This window comes from Trematomus bernacchii, unplaced genomic scaffold, assembly GCF_902827165.1.
Source record: "Trematomus bernacchii unplaced genomic scaffold, fTreBer1.1, whole genome shotgun sequence".
Lineage (NCBI taxonomy): Eukaryota > Metazoa > Chordata > Actinopteri > Perciformes > Nototheniidae > Trematomus > Trematomus bernacchii.
The window spans coordinates 262,934-287,120 of NW_022987578.1; the positions used below are offsets into that span (position 1 = coordinate 262,934).

The 24,187-nt window shown below is 43.8% G+C and overlaps 1 protein-coding gene across 1 annotated transcript in view; it reads right to left on the reverse strand.

The window, feature by feature from the left end:
• LOC117479851 (NACHT, LRR and PYD domains-containing protein 12-like) overlaps nucleotides 1–19,078 on the reverse strand; it is a 34,779-nt gene extending 15,701 nt beyond the window's left edge. Inside the window, exons 1-7 of the mRNA XM_034126950.1 lie at nucleotides 18,965–19,078; nucleotides 17,113–17,392; nucleotides 14,068–15,856; nucleotides 13,812–13,985; nucleotides 13,490–13,663; nucleotides 13,168–13,341; nucleotides 6,433–6,479 (exon numbers count right to left, since the gene is read on the reverse strand). Of these exons, the coding sequence (XP_033982841.1) occupies nucleotides 6,433–6,479; nucleotides 13,168–13,341; nucleotides 13,490–13,663; nucleotides 13,812–13,985; nucleotides 14,068–15,856; nucleotides 17,113–17,383 (2,629 nt within the window). The 5' untranslated portion in view covers nucleotides 17,384–17,392; nucleotides 18,965–19,078. The remainder of the gene's footprint in view (nucleotides 1–6,432; nucleotides 6,480–13,167; nucleotides 13,342–13,489; nucleotides 13,664–13,811; nucleotides 13,986–14,067; nucleotides 15,857–17,112; nucleotides 17,393–18,964) is intronic.
• Nucleotides 19,079–24,187: the final 5,109 nt, after the last annotated feature.

The window sequence follows — 24,187 nt, forward strand, 5'->3', positions numbered from 1 at the left end:
AGCTATCGCCATCCGACTGTTTTTTTGTGGTGCCTGAGAGGAGGTTCGATCAAGTCTGGTCGGCCTCGTGTGGATCCTCTCGCAATTTAAGTACAGATTTGCACCTTCGATGCACCGCCTCCGACTCCCTTCTCTCGGCACTACAACATAAAACAATACATTAAAATAGTGCATGAAGAAACAGAGTAAAATAGTTCAGACTAGTGTACAAGTAATGCAGATGAAGTAAACTATATACATGTAGGCCTACAAATACATATACAATAAGCTAAATAATGCAGATGCAATGTTGTAAGTGACCAAGTAAATGCAGGTATACATTTACTCAAGTATTCAATTTAAAAAGCCTTTTCTGGTTAGTGATCTTCTGTAGAATTTGTCCATGTTACTTATCAGACGCTTTTATCCAAAGCGACTGACATACTCAACACTGTGGACAATCCCCACAGGAGCAATTTGGGGTGAAGTGTCTCAGGGACACAACGACATGCTGACTGCAGTGGGGTTTGAACCTGTGACCCCCTGATCAGAACACCTATGCACAACCAACTGCGCCACACGCCTCCATGTATCTGCTGCTTCATACGTCTGCTTTGGGAAGGGAAGATAATACCATTGACTTCCCTGTATTTATCTGAGACATAATAATAATAATAATAATAATAATAATAATAATAATAAATGGAATTTATGAAGCGCCTTTCACGGGACGCTGTACATGGTGGACAGACAAAACAAAACAGACAATGAGGAGCGAACAAAACAAGAACAAAATAAAATAAAATAAAGGAAGCCGGGGGACCAGGAAAGGACTAGGCTCCGAAGGCCAGGGTGAACAGGTGCGTTTTCAGTGAGGATTTGAAGATGTCCAGTGAGGCAGCGCTCCGGATCTCAGGAGGAAGTGCATTCCAGAGGGTGGGGGCCGCAACACTGAACGCCCCGTCACCCACAGTACGAAGGCGAGAGCGGGGGATGGAGAGCAGACTCCGAGAAGGGGTGCAACATGTATCTCCCCCCCACCAGAGGCATGGACACTGGACCCAGCCAGTACAGGGAGTAGTGAACTACATTGTGCCAAAGGAGCAGTGGTTGGAGGACATAACAACATGTATCTCCCCCCCACCAGAGGCATGGACACTGGACACTTATTCATGGATGTAGTTCCGTGTATAGTTTGATATTTATTTATATATATGATATGTATATATTTGATGAAGTTTATGATAATGTTTCTTTGATGTTAAAACTCATTTAGAGTGTTATTTTGTTATACTGCACCTTACTTACTTTGAAGGGTTGTTTTACATGTTATTAAGTTGAAGTACTTTCAAATAAAGCTGTGGTTCTATCAAGTACGTGACTGTCCAATAATTGAGTGGAGTGCTATGTTTAGAATTTCTATATGTTTTCTCTTTGTTAAAAGACAGACATTATAACACCAATAGCTTCTTAGTTCATATTACATGTCATGGTTACATTTCATTATTTATCCACAGCACACAAACCATGAGCTTCAATACAGGTCCATATTGGTTACTTCAAAACTATCCCTGATAAAGACAAGAATAAGAATTGTTTGTAATAAACTTGAAAGAAGTAGATACGTTTTACTTCATGTTTATTAGAAATATATAATATTGAATAGAAATGTGTTAATAGTTAACTGCATAACACAAGTGTTATTAGTCAACAAACGCATACTTTGTTGGTCTTTATTAAAGTACTTCTGTATATAAATACTTGTACATGCTACAGAAGGGAAACAGGGAGCCAGAGAATCTCCTCTTCTTCTCTCCTCTGCTTCATGATCTCACTGCATCCTCACAAAGTCACAACATGATGTAAAACTAATGAAACCTTTACACCAAAGAACCCTTAAATAGTCTTGAGATCAAGTCACACATTGAGGAGATGTTCCTTCATAGATACAGCTGTAAATATCAGCAGAAAGGTTACTGAGGAAAACACAGACTCTCCACACTGCGAGTGTTTCAGGTGAGAGTCACTTTTTAAAAACACAAGGTCAAATCAATCAGATCTTCTGCACTTTAAAGGGTTCTGCTGATGTTCAGGTGTATGTAACATTGCTCTGTAACACTCAACACACGATCACATGATGTATGGAGAAGGTTCTTTTCAATGAGGAGTAAAACATAGAAGGAACACAATCTGAAGTTGTGTAATTGATACGGTTTTTACTCAGTCCTCACACACCACCTCGAGGTACCGATAAACTCCCTTCTTTCTATACTACCTCCATTCATCAATTTTACACCATTTAACTTTCCCCTGTTAGTTTCTCCCTTTAGACTTTGATCACAGACCTTAATGAACACACCTCTGAAACCTTGGGATTCAATACCCGTAAAGCACTGCTGCCGTATTTCAGATCAATCGATCACGGCGACCTCCAATATGGACAGCAGTTTATCACCAGACTCACCTGAAAGCTTTCCTCTCTGTTAGTGATCTTTCTATAACAGCGCTCTATAAGAGTCATGTATTATTATTAGGGCTGTCAAGTTAACGCGTTAATAAAAAAAATTAACGCCACTAATTATTTTAACGCGATTAACGCATGTGTATTTTTTGTCCTCGGCCGCCCCGTAGTTTCAGAGCGCATCGAGTTTAAAACACCATCTACAAGCTGTTGCTGACAGCCCCGCTCCTGCCGCCCGCTTGTGGCAGACCACACTTCCACGCTCACCGGCAGGCCCGGACTGGCCATCGGGAGGACCGGGAGGGTGTGTGTATGTGTGGGGCGACTCGCGCGAGCGAGGCACACCTTACGTGTTGTTGTTGTTAGCATCTGGTGCTAGCTAGCTGCGCTAACGGATATAAGGAGCTGTTTCAATGACATTTCGCCGACAACTGCGCCGAGCACTTGACTTGATGCAGGTAGCCAGACAGTGGGACATTGTACGAAAAGTCAGCACACTCAGCACGGATAGTACGCGCTACATGATTGCAGCTCCCGTTCGAGCATATATGCCTTGAGCTGCACATACTGTAGCTCCAACGATCCATCACAGTGTACACACACACACACACACACACACACACGCACACGCACACGCACACGCACACGCACACGCACACGCACACGCACACGCACACACACACACACACTTTGTATGCTATGTTAATGTTCAGAGGTTGTTGTGTTTAATATTCATGAGAATATTTGTCATTGTTCAAATGATAATAAACAAACATATAAAGCATATTTGTCCACTCATATGTTGATAAGAGTATTAAAAACTTGAAAAATATCCCTCTAAGGTACATTTAGAACAGATAAAAAATGTGCGATTAATTTGCGATTAATCGCGATTAAATATTTTAATCGACTGACAGCCCTAATTATTATTATAAAGTTTAAAGGTGATGCAGCTAGTTCAGCAGGTTCTGACCCAGTTGCTGAAAGACTCCAGCTGCACATGTTCAAGTGACATGCTTCAATCACTTTGAGCACACCATCACTAGAGACCTGATCTAAGGGGTAACACTCTGATCTCTCTCTCTCTCTCTCTCTCTCTCTCTCTCTCTCTCTCTCTCTCTCTCTCTCTCTCTCTCTCTCTCTCCCCCTCTTTTCTTGATGACAAAAAACGGTATCGCCTCAAGAAACACATCACTGCAGGAAAGCTTTAAGCACCAAGACCAAAGACACCGGGTGCAGGAGCAGCTATTTTATTCTCCCCGCTTTGAAATATAAAGATAATATCCAGCACAGAGGAAGTGAAGGGTAGAGTTATTCTAGTGAGAGCTGGAATAGATGAGTTTCTGATTAGCTTTATTAATGTGCACCAAACCAAGGCTCTGAGCGTGAAGACATCTTTAAAGTATTGGAAGAGAGAATAAGTGATATTGGTCAAGGGGAGTTTATTGTTTTGGGTGGAGACTGGAATTGTTGCACTGACTTGACTTTGGATAGGACTGGAGTTGAGCCACATCTTCAGTCTTCCTCTGTATTGTCTCATGTTCTAAAGAAAAGTGATTTAGTGGATGTGTGGAGGATGATGCATCCTACATGCAAGCAATACACATGGGTTCAAATATCACATGGTAGAGTTAGTGCAGCCAGAGTGGACAGGTTTGATTTACCCAAGGCCTTTTCTGCTAGGGTTACAAACTGTCAGATCATCCCTGTGGCTTTCACAGACCATCATCTAGTTTTGATGGAGCTGATCTTATCTTCCAACGGAAAACCCAGATCTTTTTGGCATTTTAATAATAGATTATTACAGGATTTGAATTTCTGTGAACATTTTAAAATGTGTTGGGCTTACTGGAGATCTAGGAAAGATGGTTTGTCTTCCCTTACTCAGTGGTGGGAGGTAGGAAAAGCCCAAATGAAGGTTTTCTGTCAACAATACACCTCCTATTCAACAGCCAACATTAAGAGAGTAGTGGAGAATTTAGAAAAAGAGATAACAGACTTGGAAAGTGTCTCACATGCTGATCCGCAGAATAATGCCAGCTTAAAAGAAAAAAGACAGGAGCTTAACTCCTTTATGCAAGAAAGAGCCAAAGGCGCTTTAGTCCGAGCCCGTTTCACCAAACTCCAGGACATAGACGCACCCACTGCCTTCTTTTTCAGTTTGGAAAAATCAGTGGTAAAGAGAAAACAGATGTTGTGTCTGCGGCTTCCTGAGGGAAAGGTGACCACGGAGCCGGCTGAGATGAGGAAGCATGCAGAAGATTTCTACACGGATTTGTTCAAGGCTGATGAATGTGATGTGGACTCTGCTGCAGAGCTTCTGGAGGGACTTCCTCATCTGAGCTCAGAGGGACAGAACACGCTCAGCTCTGTGATGTGGACTCTGCTGCAGAGCTTCTGGAGGGACTTCCTCATCTGAGCTCAGAGGGACAGAACACGCTCAGCTCTGAACTGACTCATGACGAACTAACTGCCGCTGTGTCTCAGATGGCGTCAGGAAAGGCTCCTGGAATAGATGGATTATCATCAGACTTTTTTTTTTTGCAGGGCTGGACAGATGTTGTTCAGAGTGTGAAGGGTTTGGTGGCTGATCGGCTAAAAGTAGAACATGCCTTTTACAGTGTGACCAACAACCTGCCTGCTTTCAGGACTCTTTGGGGGGTCAATCACATTCTATGTAAGGCAAGGGAAGATGGTACACTGGAGCTGAATTTTTTTAAATGTGGTTTTCTATGTGTGAGCTATGATATGAAGATTTAAAAAAAAAAAGTGTCATGAATGTGATGATTTTGTAAGTTTTTATTTAAAATGACTTAAATAAAGGTTTTATTAAATCTCTCTCTCTCTCTCTCTCTCTCTCTCAATACCATAAATAAAATGTTACCTCTCATTTATCATATATGAAGATCTTAGATCTTAGATCTTAAAATGATTTAACAAACGCCTGCTTGAGACTCCTCAGTGCACACAAAAACATAACTTGGAGAAATAAATAAATACTGATATGTTATTTAAGAGCACCTCGTGTGTACCATGTTGTCTTAATGTTATGACTTGTATTCTCATAAATGATGCGGTAAGCAGAAGGACAGAATTACGTCTCAACTGAGGCCGTTTTGCTTTTCTATAGGTAGTATAAATAAGAGCATGGTTTTATATACTATCATGTTTAATCATGTTTTATGCCGTTTGCCAAGACTTGATAAGTCGCTCGTAAAACACAGGTATGCAAAGTAAGAGAACACCATGTTGGTGAATTGTACAGAAACATTAGTTTGATTTCATTTAAGTGGTGGATAGAGTTGCTGCGGGGGATTGAGACGCACAGGCTGCAGTGGAGACGCAGCGCACAGCTGATTGACAGCTGGAACACAAACCACCAGATAGGTCTCCTGTCCCCGGTACAAACACACTGACACACTGACCGAGGAAGGTTATGTGTATTTTGTCATTAACTTTTTTCGGACCACTTATTTATTTATTTTGGTGACGATCCGACCTCCATGCTGCCACTCTGGTTCAAACTGCATCCACCAAACAATGTGATTTATCTCCACCTCCCCAAAAGAACCAAAATCTGACTCGGTGTGAGATGTCTTTTTTAGCTGTTCTGTCGTCATTCCCTGCGATCTTCTTCTGCAGTCAGTCAGAATGAATATTAATACGGGGCGTTTCTTTGACTATTTATAGGCAAATATGGGCGTTACGTGAAGCTCGCAAAAGCTGCGCCGCATTTCGAGTTGATTGTGATTTATAAAGGGAAACCGGCGTAGGACGTGCCGCACGCACAGCTTTATAAATGAGGCCCCTGGACCCACCTGAAGGCTTTACTCTCTGTTAGTGATCCTTTCTATAATAGCGCTATATAAGTGTCATGTATTATTATTATTATTATAGAGTTTAAAGGCGATGCATGCCAGTCATGTTTTAATGAATAAATACCACCTCCATCATCTTTGTCTTTAGAGAGAAGCTGACTGATCCACACTTACACTTCCTCACACCTGGTTTTAACCACTGCTCTCCACCATGGTCCAGCCTGGAGGAAGAAACACAGTCAGGATGATGTTCTATCCAACATGAGTCCTAGCTGCTGGTACCTCGTGGAACAGAGGTTACTTTCTTAGAGCAAGCTTTTTTATTCTAATTTACTTTTTGTTGGCGTTTAGTGTCAAACATTGTCACAGCATATTGTACATTGCATCTTTACATGAAGGACATACATCTGTTCATAGCTCTTTTCAGCAATATACACATGATGACACAAAAAGCACAGAGGAGAAAGACATAAAGAAAGAAATGAAAATAAAATAGAACAACAGTGAACAATTAGGGAGTAGACATTTCTTTACAGCAGAGTTCTGGATCTGTGGAAACTAAGTCAGGCCTTTAGGGCTTTACAAAGTGAGTCCACTTCTCACAGGTTGGAGTAAATTGACCAATGTATGATTGACAGATGCTGTTATCTTTTCTATATTATAAATAACCATTGAGATGTCCATCCATCCATTTAGAGTCGGGCTATGCTTCGATAACCACTTCCTGGTTAATGCCTTTTCAGCAGAATGTTCAATAAGTATTTGTCCTTTCTCAAATTCCTAAAGTATAACATCTTGATCTCTAGAGGTATTATGTCTTTGAAAATGTCTTGTAAGGCGTTGTGTATCTCCTTCCAGTAGTCTTTGATACCTGGACAGTCCCAGAATACATGGAAGTGGTTTGCATTCTGGTCACCACAGTTCCTCCAACATATAGGGGGGGTCCTATCATAGTGGGACTTCTGAGAGGGCGGAATAAAATATCCTATCAGGTTCTTCCAGGTATATTCCCTCCAGTTCTGCCAGCTGGTACATTTCCATTGATATCTCCACATTGTTACCCATTCTTCCCCAGATATATGTATCCCTCCTTCCTGCTCCATCTTCTTTATTATGTAAGTGAGTGTTTTTTAAGGTTTGTCAATCCTTTGTATACACATGATACGGTTCTACCGTTAACATCTGCGTTATACGCTTTCCTAAACATTTCTATCAAACCTACACTTGCCTCTGACACTTTTTCCACTTTCAAATGAACATAATGCCGTACCTGAAGATATCCATAAAAGTCCTGTTTCTCCAAAGTCTATTTCTCTTTGAGGGTATCCAAACTGAGCAATGCTCCCCCTTTCATCAGCTTGCACAGAGCTGTTAGACCTTTTAGAGCCCAGTCCCTAAATCTAGTATCCAATCTGTTAGGCATGAAATCTGAGTCATATGCACACCATTTGAGAAAGATACTATCATTCTCCAATTTATATTCTTTTATAATAGTTTTCCACATTTTAAGAGAACATTTCACCCATGGATTTTCAATAATGTTTATGAAATTGTGTAGGTTATTGTCAGCTATAATTGCCTGTATGGGAGTACACCTTCTGTTCTATATGTTTCCATTGAGCATCATATGCTGGGTTACTCCAGCATATCATTGTTCTTATCTGTGTTGTGAAATAGTAATCGCTGAGAGAGGGTAAACCCCATCCCCCTTCTTCTTTGGCCAGGTGTAAAGGTTTGAGACGAACCCTTGCTCTTTTACCTTGCCATATATATATATCTTGATATCATTTGATCTCATTCATTACATTGACTTTGGTTGATCTCTTTAGGTAGGGTTTGGAATAGATATAATAATCTAGGTAGTATATCTTTTTTAACCCATTCAATTCTTGAAGAAATATTAAAGAAAGGAATTAGGTTCCATCTTGCTATATCTTCCTTCATTATGTTCTCTACAGGTAGGAAATTGCATTTGAATAATGTTGAAAGATCTTTAGGGATGTTAATGCCCAAATACTTGATGGATTTTGTGTGCCATATCAATGGGTATGTATTCCTAATGTCTTCAGGTGGATGGGACTTGTCTCCTGAAGGAAGTTTCTCCCTGATATTCCTCCCTCGCTCCTCTCCTCCCAGCGTCTCCCAGGCGGACAGCTGCTCAGCCTCTCTCTCGGTGTGATCACGGTGACAGCAGTCCTGGCTTGCGTATAATATCGTCTTTGTCACGATCTGTCTGTGTTGTGTTTTGTCTTGTCTTTTTCTGTCTTTGGTTTCCTGTTTTATTTTGAAAAGTGTTCATCCCCTGTCTTGCCTGTTGCTTTCTGTCTGTTTTCCCTCCTACCTGATTACCCGATTGTGTTCACCTGGTGCCCCTGTGTTTTCTCCTCCCTCCTCACCTGTGTCTTGTTTGTGTGATTAGTCTTGTGTGTATTTTAGTTCTGGTTTTTCTGTCTGTCATTGTTAGTTCCTTGTTTGTCTTTGACTGTGTCACGGGGTAGTGTTCTGTTTTCTACTTTGTTACCTTGGATTAAAGGAATTATCTTGGAAATCTGCATGTGGGTCCTGCCTGCTTCACTCAACCCTGACAGAAGGAACTAACCAGAAATGGGCCCAGCAGATCCATTTGAGGTGGATTTACAAAATGTGACCTTTTCTTTGGCTAGCTGCTATGGTAGGTGGAGGGGAGCGTCCAGTGTTCAGCAGAGAGAGGCTGCTCTGGCAGAGGCTCACCAGGTGGCAACAGTGGATCCATATTTAGTTAAGTTCTTACCTGACTGGATTTTGGACTTCCTTTCGACATGTGATTCCCGGCCTGCTAGCCCCAGGCATGCTAGCCCCCTGCCTCCCAATTCCCAACCTGACACCATACATCTCGGTGTGTTCCGTCTGGAGTCAACCCCTGCTTCTTCCCCATTTCCTGCTCCGGTCCAGGAGCCGTTCTCGGGTACTCGTCTGGCTTTTGGAGGTCCACGGAGCCTCCAAAAGGCTCCTAAGAGAAGGAGTCGCAAGTCCAGGCTAGCAGCCCGAGCCCCAGCAGCCATGGTTCCGGCTCCAGTACCGGCCCACACAACCATGGTTGGAGGTCCCGCCGACTACTCTTCTGCCGGGGGTCTTGCCAATCCTATGTCCTGTCCCGTTGGGGGTCCCGCCGACTACTCTTCTGCCGGGGGTCCTGCCAACCCTATGTCCTGTCCCGTTGGAGGTCCCGCCGACTACTCTTCTGCCGGGGGTCCTGCCAACCCTATGTCCTGTGCCGTTGGAGGTCCCACCGACTACTCTCCTGCCGGGGGTCTTGCCAACCCTATGTCCTGTCCCGTTGGGGGTCCCGCCGGCTACTCTTCTGCCGGGGGTCCTGCCAACCCTATGTCCTGTGCCGTTGGGGGTTCCGCTGAGGGTCCTGCCAACTCCACGTCCAGTATCGTTGGGGGTCCTGCCGACACCTGTTCCGCTATGGGTCCTGCCAACCGCACGTCCCATTGGGGGTTCCGCCGACACCTGCTCCGCCGGGTTTCCTGCCAACACCAGATCCTGTCCTGTTGGGGGTCCCGCCAAAACCTGCTCCGCCGGATTTCCTGCCAACACCAGATCCTGTCCTGTTGGGGGTCCCGCCGACACCTGTCCCGCCGGGGGTCCTGCCAACTCTGTGTCCTGTCCTGTTGGAGGTCCCGCCGACACCTGTTCCACCGGGGGTCCTGCCAACTCTGTGTCCTGTTCCGTTGGGGGTCCAGTCGACACCAGCCCTTGCTCCATCCGGGGTCCCATTGACACCAGCCCATGTCATGTTCAGGATCCCGTCTACGCCTGTCCCGTCGGCTCCGGTTCCTGTCCGGCCGATACTGGGTCCTGCCCGGCCTCCGGAGCTGTCTCGTCAGCGCCTTCCTGCCCGGCCTCCGGAGCTGTCCCGTCAGCGCCTTCCTGTTCGCCCTCGAGCCCGGCCCCCTGAGTGCTGCGGTCTTCGTCCTCGAGTCCGGCCCCCTGAGTGCCGCGGCCTTCGCCCTCGAACCCGGCCCCCTGAGTTCCCCAGCCGCGGTCTTCGCCCTCGAGCCCGGTCGCCTGACTCTTCCAGCCGCTGCCTTCGCCCTCGAGCCCGGCCCCCTGAGTGCCGCGGCCTTCGCCCTCGAACCCGGCCCCCTGAGTTCCCCAGCCGCGGTCTTCGCCCTCGAGCCCGGCCTTCTGACTCTTCCAGCCGCTGCCTTCGCTCTCATGCCCGGCCCCCTGAGTTCGCCCGCTGTGGCCTTCGCCCGTTTTTGAACTCTGCCTTGCCCGCGGGCCGTCCGCCCGAGACCCCTTCCGGGTCCTCCGCTGTGCCCCTGGGCTGTCAGCCCAAACCCGTCCTCCAGACCCCCTCCACCCACCCTTTTGGCCCTAGTTATGTGTCCCTCCTCCGGTGTCCCTCCACGCACCCTGCTGGACTTTTTTGGGACGTCTGGGATCCGTCCCTTGAGGGGGGGGTACTGTCACGATCTGTCTGTGTTGTGTTTTGTCTTGTCTTTTTCTGTCTTTGGTTTCCTATTTTATTTTGAAAAGTGTTCACCCCCTGTCTTGCCTGTTGCTTTCTGTCTGTTTTCCCTCCTACCTGATTACCCGATTGTGTTCACTGGTGCCCCTGTGTTTTCTCCTCCCTCCTCACCTGTGTCTTGTTTGTGTGATTAGTCTTGTGTGTATTTTAGTTCTGGTTTTTCTGTCTGTCATTGTTAGTTCCTTGTTTGTCTTTGACTGTGTCACGGGGTAGTGTTCTGTTTTCTACTTTGTTACCTTGGATTAAAGGAATTATCTTGGAAATCTGCATTTGGGTCCTGCCTGCTTCACTCAACCCTGACAGTCTTTAGTTGATTATCGGAGAAACTTGATCATTCTTGACGCGGCTTGTCCTCCCTGTCTCCGGAGGCCCTCGGTACGAGCGCCCGGTGCGCTCTTTCAATGCCGAGCTCCATGGCGGGGGGGATCTCAAGTGCCTCTTGTAGTAAACTCGTCACAAAGTCAACCATAGATGACCCCTCCGCTCCATCTGGGACATTATAAATCCTTATATTCTCCCGTCGGGATCTTCCTTCTTGGTCAGTCAGTTTATTTTCTTGCTGATTCATTACCTTTATCATCCTGCTCAGCACCTTCCACGTTTTCAATTCTCATTTCTGCCTCCTCTATTTTAACGTTGACGTTGGTAAGCTCGGATTTAATTTAGTTTAATTGTTGTCTGTGTCTTTGCGAAAGTCCCGTATCTCCTCCACAGTGGCGAGCCGTCAGGGCCCTCTAGGCCCTCTGTGAGGGCCTAAGATATTCTAAAAAATAATATTTAAAAACATTTAAAAAATATATATATGTTTTAAATATATATTTTTTTAATATTATTTTTGTTATATTTTTCATTAGTTTTACCGAAAAAAAAACTTGATTTAATTGTATTTAAAATAACATTTCCAAAGAAATAAATCCTTCGAATCTGCCTGTTCAGTCTCTGTTTGAATGTGAAGGGTTACATGAAAGAAGCTCGTCTGGCCCTCTCTGCGATTCACAGAGGGTTGCTATAGTAACTGAACGAGAGAGTAATGTCAAATGACAGTACAATTGACCAATCATATCTTCCCTCTAAATGGGTGGGTTTTATTATCGCGGACTTTATGACAAGTTCCGTCCGCTGTGAAACTTTTCTTGTTTCCATAGCAACAACAACATCCTGTCAACAGCGTGAACTCGCCTTCAAAATAAAAGCATGCCAAATTACACTTAAGACATACAACTGCAACGAAAGTAACAAACACAATGCAATATCCTTTTCAATGTCAAAGAACACAAATTGGGTTCACAGGTGTTGTTTTGTGTGGTAGAGGGTCGCTGTCTTTGATGCGTTTTGCACCCTGGGCCGTTGTTTTGATATTCCGCTGAAGTATACGCTGTGACGTAATAACTATTTTTTTTTCTTTTTTTTTCAAGGGAATTGGTGGGGGTCAGAGGGCCTAGGTATAAAGCTCACGGCTCGCCACTGCTCCTCCAGAACTTTAGCTAAGCTAGCCACGTGCGGCTCTGCGCTAGCTTCCTCATCATCGACCTGTGCAGGCGAGTTGTTCGTTGTATTTTCTTCGTTGGTAGACTCTGAGCCAATGTTTTTCTTTTGTCCGTCCTTTCTTCCCATCTTCGCCCCGTTAACTATTTCTAATTTTACAGAGACATTTCTTATTTGGCAATTAAACGAGGCGAAATTAATCTCTTACTGGGGGAGAAGCTAGACTAGGCTGCCATTCGGTATGGTGATGTCACCGGAACCATGACCATCATTTTCAAGTCAATAAAATTATCTGAATTCATATCGGGAGTCTTAGTCGTTAGTTTGTTTATCATGTAGCTGTGTAATAAGTGGGATAATGTGCAGTGATGTGCATCCCGTACACATTCAACTGCTAACAGCTACCTGCTAACAGCTACCTGCTAACAGCTACCTGCTTACAGTCAACGGCTAACAGCTAACGGCTTAGTTTACCAGCTCTCCTCCTGCTGATATCAACGTGAATTTGATGTTCATGATGGCATTATGAGGAGAAAAAAGGATGCGCACCTGGACGTGTCGATCATAAGTTTACGTAATAAAGAATCACAAAAAGTCAATCTCGGTTTCCCATCAGTGACTAGGTAATATGCTGATCATCGGCCAAAGCAGGCCAGTAAATAATCAAGATACAATTATAACACATAATGTGAGTTTAGGTCTGTTAGCCGTTACCCGAACACAGTCAGAACTATCCAAACTGAACCGCTGGTGATCACTTGCGTCTCTTAAAGAGTAGAGTGGACTCAGCCGTCAATGAGGGTGTAAAAACTCAATTAAATATAATTTCAATAACTGTGTCATAAATGAGAGGAAGAACATGACATTTGAGATATTAGAGACACGTTCAGTCTGTCTGTCCATACCTGAGTGTCTCCAGTCTCCAGAGTGGATCCTCACGTCCAGCAGACAGCAGCTTCTCTCCTGAGTCTCCTGGATGATTGTAGCTCAGGTCCAGCTCTCTCAGATGGGAGGGGTTGGAGCTCAGAGCTGAAGCCAGAGAGACACAGCCTTCCTCTGTAACCATACAGCCTGAGAGACTGGAACCAGGGAATACAGTAAACTCAGTGTTTTGATTATGTCAGCATGAAGATACAGATGTTGACCAACTTTATTAACATGAACCTGAAGCTGGATGAGCAGGTTTTAAAGTAAAACTATCAACAACAAAAAAACCTGTGCTCTGACCTGAGAGTCTCCAGTTCACAGTGTGGACTCTCCAGTCCAGCACACAGCCGCTTCACTCCTGAATCCTGCAGGTCGTTGTTACTCAGGTCCAGCTCTCTCAGATGGGAGGGGTTGGAGCTCAGAGCTGAAGCCAGAGAGACACAGCCTTCCTCTGTGACCATACAGCCTGAGAGACTGGAACCAGGGAATAAAGTAAACTCAGTGTTTTGATTATGTCAGCATGAAGATACAGATGTTGACCAACTTTATTAACATGAACCTGAAGCTGGATGAGCAGGTTTTAAATTAAAACTATCAACAACAAAAAAACCTGTGCTCTGACCTGAGAGTCTCCAGTTCACAGTGTGGACTCTCCAGTCCAGCAGACAGCCGCTTCACTCCTGAATCCTGCAGGTCGTTGTTACTCAGGTCCAGCTCTCTCAGACTAGAGGACTGGGAGCTGAGGACTGAGGACAGAGCTTCACAGCTACTCTCTGACAGCTTACAGCCACTCAGCCTGGGGAAGGATTAGCATTGAACACAATTTATTTTATTTATCATTTTTGAAACTGATCAATGTTGTTTGTATCTCCACTTACAGAGCTTTCCTGGAGGCTTTGACCACTGGCAGCAGCCTCAGAAGAGCCTTCTCTGAAGCAGAGTATTTCTTCAGGTCAAAGACGTCCAGATCTTTTCCTGATGACAGTAAGATGAAGACCAGAGCTGACCACTCAGCAGGAGACAGTCTATCTTCAGAGAGACTTCCTGAACTCAGGTACTGTTGGATCTGCTCCTCTAGAGAACTATCATTCAGTTCATTCAGACAGTGGAACAGGTTGATGCTTCTCTCCGGAGACGGGTTCTCATTTATCTTCTTCTTGATGTACTCAACTGTTTTCTGGTCGATCTCTGAGCTACTTCCTGTTTCTGTCAGCAGGCCATGTAGGAGTTTCTGATTGGTCTGCAGTGAAAGACCCAGGAGGAAGCGAAGGAACAAGTCCAGGTGTCCGTTTGGACTCTGTAAGGCCTTGTCCACAGCACTCTGGTAGAGATGTGTTAGTGTTGGTTGAGGTCTGAATACTTGAAGCAGCCAGGAGATTGTTGATTCTTCTGCCAGCAGGTTGACTCCAGAGTTGATGAAGGTCAGATGGACATGAAGAGCAGCCAGAAACTCCTGAACGCTCAGATGGACGAAGCAGAACACCGTGTCCTTGTACGGTCCGCTCTCCTCTCTAAAAACCTGTGTGAACACTCCTGAGTACACTGAGGCTTCTGTGATATCGATGCCACAGTCTGTCAGGTCGTGATCATAGAAGATCAGGTTGCCTTTCTGCAGCTGCTCAAAAGCCAGTTTTCCCAGAGCCTCTGTCATCTTCCTGGTCTCTGGACTCCAGTGTGGATCTGTCTCACTTTTTCCATCATACTTGACGTTCCTCAGTTTGCATAGAATCACCAGGAAGTGGATGAACATCTCAGTCAGGGTCTTGGGCAGTTCTCCTCCCTCTCTGGTTTTCAACACTTTCTCCAGAACTGAAGCAGAGATCCAGCAGAAGATTGGGATGTGGCACATGATGTGGAGGCTTCGTGAGGTCTTGATGTGGGAGATGATGGTGTCGGCCTGCTTCTTATCTCTGAATCTCTTCCTGAAGTACTCCTCCTTCTGTGGGCCAGTGAACCCTCGGACCTCTGTCACCATGTCCAGACACTCAGGAGGGATCTGATTGGCTGCTGCAGGTCGTGTGGTTATCCAGATGCGAGCAGAGGGAAGCAGCTCCCCCCTGATGAGGTTTGTCAGCAGCACATCCACTGAGGTGGACTCTGTGACATCAGTCAGGATGTCAGTGTTGTGGAAGTCCAGAGGAAGTCGACACTCATCCAGACCGTCAAAGATGAACACAACCGAGAACTGATCAAACCTGCAGATTCCTGCGTCTCTGGTTTCAGTGAAGAAGTAATGAACAAGTTCCACCAAGCTGTAATTTTTCTTCAGCCTATTCAGCTCTCTGAAAGGTAATGGAAATGTGAACTGGATGTCCTGGTTGGCTTTGCCTTCAGCCCAGTCCAGAGTGAACTTCTGTGTTAAGACTGTTTTCCCAATGCCAGCCACTCCCTTTGTCATCACTCTGATTGGTGCATCTCTTCCAGGTGAGGATTTAAAGATGTCTTCTTGTCTGATGGTTGTTTCTGGTCCGTCTGGTTTCCTGGATGCTGTTTCAATCTGTCTGACCTCATGCTCTTCAGCTGTAGGTTCTCCCATGGTGATGTAGATCTCCGTGTAGATTTCATTTAGAGGTCTTGAATTACCCGTTTTTATGATTTTCTTCACTTTGAATTTGAGGTTCCCTTGGCACTGAATAAGACTCTCTGAATGAATCTCTGAATGAATCTCTGAATGAAGAAAAAAAGAAATCTCTCAATTGAAACAATGATACTTTCCACATAAAATAACCATCACAAGTTTGTTCCTAATTTAAAAAATTTCTGACAAGACAGTAGATTATTTTCCTTGGATCAAGACGCCGTATCTTGTTGCTTTCCAAAAATGTTTCTTCGAAAAAAAATATTTTCGAAACCAGAATGAACAATCTGTTGGAGGAGCCAGGCATGGAGGGAGGTGGCAGAGACAGTGGGTGAAACTGTTAGGTTTTCGCCTGTTTGGGGAGTTTATATCCAGTTTACTTCGTTTGAATGGACAGCAGGCATAGACAGTATATTTAGCCAGTATGCAATGTTGCATAAAATAGCACCATAGACATTAATTAAAAATCGCTTTTTAGACATTGATGTCTATGGTGAGATTCATACATGGGAGCCTTTTTAAAGCCTTTTTACCCCCGCTGCAAACAGAAACCTCCCCCCCCCCTTCCCATCACAAACTTTACACAGACCCCTCCTTCCAATTATCAACTCCTGTCTTGTTTCCGCAAACTCTTGTGTCCTGTGCAGCTAAAAGTTTTGCAAGCCCCCGTTCGTTTAGTACCTAAAATAATAGACATCGCTTTTTCCAGCTGACAAACCCAACTTTCTGGTCACTTCTTCCATTTTCCAGCCCTTGGGGAGAGACACGGGAGATTCATGTGATTGGTTGTTGGTCGCGTTGCTCGCGTTAACTCCCCAAGCTCAAGACACGCCCACCGCCAAGCGGCAACGCACGCCGCCGTGTGTAGGGGCCGTAATCCCTATCCAGGAGTTTTTTTCCAGAGCCGGTTCAATGTGCAGAGGTGAGCCCAACTTTGTCTAGTTAGTCCTGCTCCAACACCGGATCCGTCCACAGCAGAGAGGTGACGGCTGTTTGAAGTTTGTATACCATGTTCCTCTTCACCTACAACCCAACTAGCATTGATTGGACCCTTAGACCCAGTTGTGTGTAGACCCCGGTGCCTGGCTGCAGGATGAGGACCTGGTCTGCCTAATAGGGTTGCTTTTTTTGTAAGTAGCTGATCTAAAAAGTGACACTGCCAGAAACTATTGACCCTGACCACTGAGCTTTCAGGGCCATGGGGGTACCTAATCCCTGACACCGTGAGCAGGTGGTGTTTCTCTGTGTGGTATATCAGGAGGACACATCCAATCCATGTTATCATTGTGATTTGCCTGACCTCAGGTTCCCTATTTGTAAAACTATTTGTTAACTAATGACTTACCTGTCGGTTCTGATGGAATTTCTGATAATTTCTCCTCCAGAAGATTCTGATTCATCTCCTTCAAAACGTTTCTGGTCACTTCAATAGTGTTAATGCCGTAGTTCAGAAACATATGGTCCACAGTTTGCGTCCGACTTGCATCCTCTAGTCGACTCTTTGGGATTCCTTCAAATCCTAGGACCTTCAGCTGCAGGTGCCACTTGAATTCTTCAAAGTCCTCTTTCCCCAATTGTTCTAAAGTTCTGAAGAGGATCTTTTTCAGAGTCGCCATATTTTCTCCCTGCAGAGATCCAAAAGATACCAACAGAAAATATTATATAATCTTACATCTGAAATAACATGGGTTCATGCAAAGAAATACTTTCTTCGTTTTTCAGCAACAATACTATTTATTTTAAGGCAAATAAACTACTACTCCAGGTCCAGGTTCAGGTTGAAAAAATTGAAATGGCCCTTGAGAGGAAAAATGTTCCCCACCCCTGTTCTAGATCATGGTAAATTAAGAAAACGTCATAGGCCACACCCACATTATTAAATCACCACGATACATGAGATCTTATTTAATACTCGCCCCCAGAGCATGTATTTATAATTTTCTTAATTTCTGTTAGAAAGTTACACATTTGTGTTGATCTTAGCGGCCCCTCTGGGTCGGTATCAAGTTTGAACATATGCAATGAGGCATGAGCATTTATTTCCATTTCGATTTATGGTGGCCATGTTTTTTGACTGATCTTGCTCATTTTGAAGAGTAATGTGTATGACTGTCCCCGGATGTTTTATACAAAGTATTGTGTTGAGAGATTCAAAATGGAAAAGTTTGTAGTCATTAAACTGCTTTCACATTATGCTAATGAGCAACACATCTGAGTGAGCGGAGCCTGGTAGTTATTTTTGTAAAGCGTCTTCAGCTCAATGTGTGGACCACATTTCAAGTCAATCTGACTTTTGATGCGAGTTGTGTGGCCCTCTTGTGTGGCCTCGTGGCGCTAGAGAGCCTGCTGGTCATGTCAGAATGCATTCACTACAGGACCTCAGAACTTTTACCATTCCTGACGTCTGTGCAATGTTTTACAAATCTGAGCATGATGAGTGCCTCAACAACTTACCTGGACAGGCAGCAACATTAAGAGATCTATGGAGACATCTCTCAAGACCCATATGAAACAGAACTGTATATATTTCAACAGTCAAGAAACCATTAGAATATGACCACAACCAATAACATAGCAAAGCCAATAACACATGATTATTTCTCTCTCTCTCTCTCTCTCTCTCTCTCTCTCTCTCTCTCTCTCTCTCTCTCTCTCTCTCTCTCTCTCTCTCTCTCTCTCTCTCTCTCTCTCTCTCTCACTGTATGTTTGGTTTTCTGTCCTATAGTATTTCATACCTGTTATTATAATAATACTATAATAATTATATAAAAGTGTACCTTGGAAATACTTGTTTACCTAAATGGTGACCAAACCACTGATAACTGAGCCTCTCAGTCTGACAGGACACACACACACACACACACACACACACACGCACACACGCACACACACACACACACACACACACACACACACACACACACACACACACACACACACACACACACACACACACACACACACACACACACATTCCCTTTAATTGAACTATTCATATCTCACACTGCACTGTAACTGTTATTCATGTATTTATACCTGTGTTGTTCTATATTAGCTTGTTGTATGTTTATTCAATTCTCTTTGCTTTTGAATGACTGTTTTGAAACGCCATTTTATAATGTGTTTCCACTGCACTATTTCTTAATGCTCTTAATGTCTTTCATTTTAGTAACAGACTCCTGTGGGAGGGTCCTCACCTGCTGAGCTCTCTTCAGGTCCACAGAAACATGGCTGATCTCGTCCTCCTCAGTCCTGGTTCTGCCTGCTATTCCCTTATATCTCCTTTTATTCAACAGTTTGAACACCAACTGTCAGATGTGACTTCCGTGAAACAGGAACTCGGTACTTCCGCTCTGAGTCTCAGAGGAAATGGGGGGGAGAGGGGGGGGGGGGGTTGAAGTGCTCTAGTAGTTTTCCACTCAGGAGGAACTTGTACACAAAGAGAAACGTATGATATGAGAGTGAGGTCTATGTCTTCAGCACTGACTGTCATTATATCTGTTTTATTCACCCACATGCCTTTGCTGATAAATACTCTGTTTCTAAACTGAGTTGTTCTCAGGACTGCAAATATTCACTTCAGAGTGACTGAGCCCAGTCAGTGTGAGAGGGGGTGTAGTTAAGATAAGATAAGACTTTATTCATCCCGAAGAGAATTGTTGTGCCAGAGTAACAAAAATACAATAAACACAGCAGCAAAACTGTACACTAAAAGTGCAGTAAAAAGAGCAATTAAACATCTACAGAAAACATGAAATATAGAAACATAGATAGTTCTGCTAGCTGTCCACTAGATGCTGCTAACTGACCCTCCAATGAAACACAGGTCAGGTCAGTGTTACCCCTCGATTCCACCAGGTCCTCCATTCCACCACAGCCGTAACACGGCCGTAAGGAGACGCAGACAGGGTTAGAGGACTCTCCTGCTGATGTTCAGGTGTATATCAGTATGTAGTGTCTCTACTTTAAAGAGTCCTCTCCTGCTGATGTTCAGGTGTATATCAGTATGTAGTGTCTCTACTTTAAAGAGTCCTCTCCTGCTGATGTTCAGGTGTATATCAGTATGTAGTGTCTCTACTTTAAAGAGTCCTCTCCTGCTGATGTTCAGGTGTATATCAGTATGTAGTGTCTCTACTTTAAAGAGTCCTCTCCTGCTGATGTTCAGGTGTATATCAGTATGTAGTGTCTCTACTTTAAAGAGTCCTCTCCTGCTGATGTTCAGGTGTATGTCAGTATGTAGTGTCTCTACTTTAAAGAGTCCTCTCCTGCTGATGTTCAGGTGTATATCAGTATGTAGTGTCTCTACTTTAAAGAGTCCTCTCCTGCTGATGTTCAGGTGTATATCAGTATGTAGTGTCTCTACTTTAAAGAGTCCTCTCCTGCTGATGTTCAGGTGTATATCAGTATGTAGTGTCTCTACTTTAAAGAGTCCTCTCCTTCTGATGTTCAGGTGTATATCAGTATGTAGTGTCTCTACTTTAAAGAGTCCTCTCCTGCTGATGTTCAGGTGTATATTGTTAAGGAATATTTCTTCTAGATATCTAACCTTTTGCTCTGTGACCGGTCAACTTGACTGGCACGAAGGGTAATTGTTGTGAGAACACTGAGGCACTTCTTTATCGGTGTTTGTGGGCTCTAGGATGTGAAATCCTTGAGGCCATGAGCGTCGGACGCAGGTGACTCAGTGTTTAGTCTACTCCTTCAGAGATGTTGATTTCTCTCTGTGAACCTGTTAAAAGGTCTAGCATAGAGAGAGGTTCTTCAGAATTGACGTGGCAACTCTACCGTGTGGTCAGAACCTCTGACTCTTTGATTTGTGATGTGAATCCTCCGGCCAAATACTCTGAATAAACCCATCAGTGTTTGACATCAAAGCTCCAACTCTCACCGTGTCTCCTTCCTGAGTCGGTGACTCCATGCATTACTACACAGAAGTTTCCTCCACAAATTGGCGTTGTCGGCAGGATACCAACAGATCTTCAGAGACTGGTAAGTGTGATTTCAAATCTACATTTGGACATTGCCTTACCAGAATCTGTGATTGACGGTATCCTAAAATTATCTGTGAAGCTAAGCGGCTGCGTTTCGTTTTGGTTAATGAACATTTGGGGCTAGTAACCCCAGGGGATCATCCAGGGACTCTGTCTTGGCTGGTTCCCTCTGTGTGTGCTGCTCGGGACGTATGTGCCGTGCAGGCATACACGGAGATGTTTAAAAAGACCTTAATGAGGGCAGCAGTAAAGTGGAACTTCTGTGTGAAATCAAAATAGAGATTTGTAATGAACAAATCGCCGAGATTCCGGGGGTTTCAGCGGCCAACACTAGCAGTTAACGAAAGCAGCCAGAGATATTACCCCCAGCGCCTCTAAAAAAAACACGGCTCCAGCTGCGGCTCCGGGGAATGTGTGTAACATACCTCCCCGTATCTGCATGGGCTGGTGAAGTGAACTCAGAGGGAGAAAATCACAGCTTTTGTCTGTAGCTTTAACTCACACCACCGCCGTCTCTATTAAAAACGAGACGGTTTAAAAGCACTCTCGTGGCTTGTGGCCGTTTACGACGTGCTGGCCGGTGCGAGGTGCGTGCATTACCTGATGCGACAGGCTCCCTACATTGCTGGAGGAGTTGGTGTCGGTCCGGGGTGCATACATAAAATTATAGGCTAATTGATCATGGGTGGGTAGTGGTATGCAAGTGTAGAGCAAAACTGTGTTTCATCGTTGGGATGAACATGATGGGAGGTGTGTAGGCTGGTCGAGTAGGACTACAGTTAACTGTGTGGTTTCGGATAGAAAGGGTAGAGGAAAAAAGTCTATGTGCTCCAGATCGGGGGGGCATAGCACCACTAGAGCAGGGATAGTGGGGTCGCAAGAGGATAAGCTAGTTATTGCTCTTGGACGGTCTTCAGGCACCGATCTAAGGACTTGTATACAAGGGTGGAGGCACGAGTCAAGGTGCCCCACTGGGTTCCCATTGGGAGAGATCATATAGTCCCTACCCCCTCTGAAACCTCTTTAATCCGGACTAAATTGAGCTGGATGAACTTTGCTGTCGCATTGTTGTTTATTACGAGTTCATCATGTTTGTTTGTCTGATTGTTTGTATCAGGGGTCTATATTGGTTTGTCTAACCGCTGTCTTGTGCATGTTTTGTAACAACTAATAATGAATCAGTCCATAGCCAGGGTAAAATAAACTAAGCTTTAGTTAACTCACCAAAAGTAAATGACTTGAGAAAGATAAATAATATATAGTGTTTTGCAAAATTCTGGTAGTATAGATGTGCTGCAAAATGAAAATAAATAGCAAAAGAGTGTTTTATGTCCTGCATCTGAGTGTGCAGAGGAAACGTAAACAAGAAGCACACTGTTCAGGGTGTGCGCTGCATCTGAGTGTGCAGAGGAAACGTAAACAATAAGCACACTGTTCAGGGTGTGCGCTGCAGGTGTAAGAAGAAGAGAAGATTATATTACTTTAAGAATACATTCTTAAATTGTATTGCTGGTATGTTAAGATATGTTTGTGACCTTTTATAAACCCTATGCCCCGTCCTGCACCCTGAGACCCTAAGAGGCATCACTGCTGGTCGTAAAAAACCCTGCCTGAGGAGATCAGGGTTGCAAAATCTGTCTGCTGTTTTAGGTCAATATTGTATTATTTGTTTCATTTATTCTTAAATCTATGTATTGTATGGTAATAATGAGAAAAAAACGTAATGTATTGAACACATTCCGAAACAAAGCTGATAAGACAGAACTTGACTCAGACATAATAAAAATTATTGTTGAAACATTTTGCGCTGTTGCTGCAAAATGGAAACTTTGTTGATTATCTGTTCCAACTGGCCACTGGAATCAGATAATTAATATAAGTTGAAGTTTTAATTACAGTTTTAAATATAGTTTAACATTCTTTATTAAACTGCTTCAAATGATTTCTCGTATCAACCAATTGGTCTCCATAGACATTACTAAAATTCTAATAGTTCTGAAACCGAGCTTATGAACAAAAGAGTAAAGGTCGCTGGTTAAGCCAGGATCAATATATTTGTTGACGTTTTCATTACAGTGTGCATAATAAATGTGTTAAATGAATTGAGCAATTCTTTAAAAAGTATAATGTTGCAATCTCTTTACAATAAGTAATTACAGTTAAAAAAAATAGATGTTGTTTTCCAAGGGCCTCTCCTTCACAGGCCTACACTTTAAATCATGAGACTTTCAAATCATAACAGACAGAGATCGGTATCACTTTGTGTTGCAAGCCAAATCCATGTAAAAGTTCTACGTGAGCCCAATTTAAATACCATAAAGAAAGTATTGAACCCAGCTCAAGCTAAATGTCAAATGTATTTCATTAATGTACAGGTGTTTTGATTTATTTAACATGTTCCAGTCTAGCTTCTTTCGAGTTCAGTCTAAGCAACAAATTGTTTCTCATAACATTCTCACTGCTGTCCCAAATGTTTTAACCTTGGGCAGACAAGCTGTTCACACACCCACACATACCCACACACCCACACACTTTGGATAAGTAGTCACCTTATCCACATTGTAAATTGTTGCCTTCTTTAAAGTTATTAGTAATTTAAGATTAATTATTAAATTAAATGTGGTACATAAGATAAAATAAATAAAATAACTTTGACTTGATCATTTTGTTCACAACATTAGACCTGTCCTCTAATCTCTACTAGAATAAGATAAGTGTGCATGTTTGGATGTTTTATCACTCCTGTAATGTACCTAATCTTGATATCCTTTTCATTACAGAGCTGGGAAAATGGTGTATTGATTAGATTCTGATCCGTGCACGTCCAATTTTGACTGACTTTAGTTTTAATGTTAATTTGACTTCAACCCATAAGTAATTATTTGAATTAACTCTAAATTTCACATGATGATGGATTAGTGTTCCACATTTCTTCCACTAATTTGTTTTACAATTAGGCCAAAGGTAAAGAGAGACATTGATGACCTTGTGTCCCTTTTGTTAGTACGTGGTTCCATTTTGTCTATGGCCTTGGACGGCTTCACTAAAAGTCACCCAGTTCTGCCCTGCTGCAGTCCGGCTGAGTGCAGTCACAGAGATGCTATGGCTGCTCTACATGACATTAATGGTCTGGTCTGAATGGACACCATTTCCTGCTCCCAGAGAGAATGACACTCCTCAAACTGAACATTACAGCCGTTGATACTGTCTCACATGGGTCTGCTCCCCCCCACTGAGCCATGAACTGAAAGCATGACATCTGCTATGAACACTTGGAAGCCTCCCTGTCACACCAGCACCAACCCTTGGGTCAGTCAGATGAGACTAACGGCTTCACTTAGGGCAGGGGTTTTCAAAGTGTGGGAAGGTGAGCCTCCCCTCAGAGAACATAAGAACAGTCGCGACCCCCCTCCCAATTATTATTGCTAT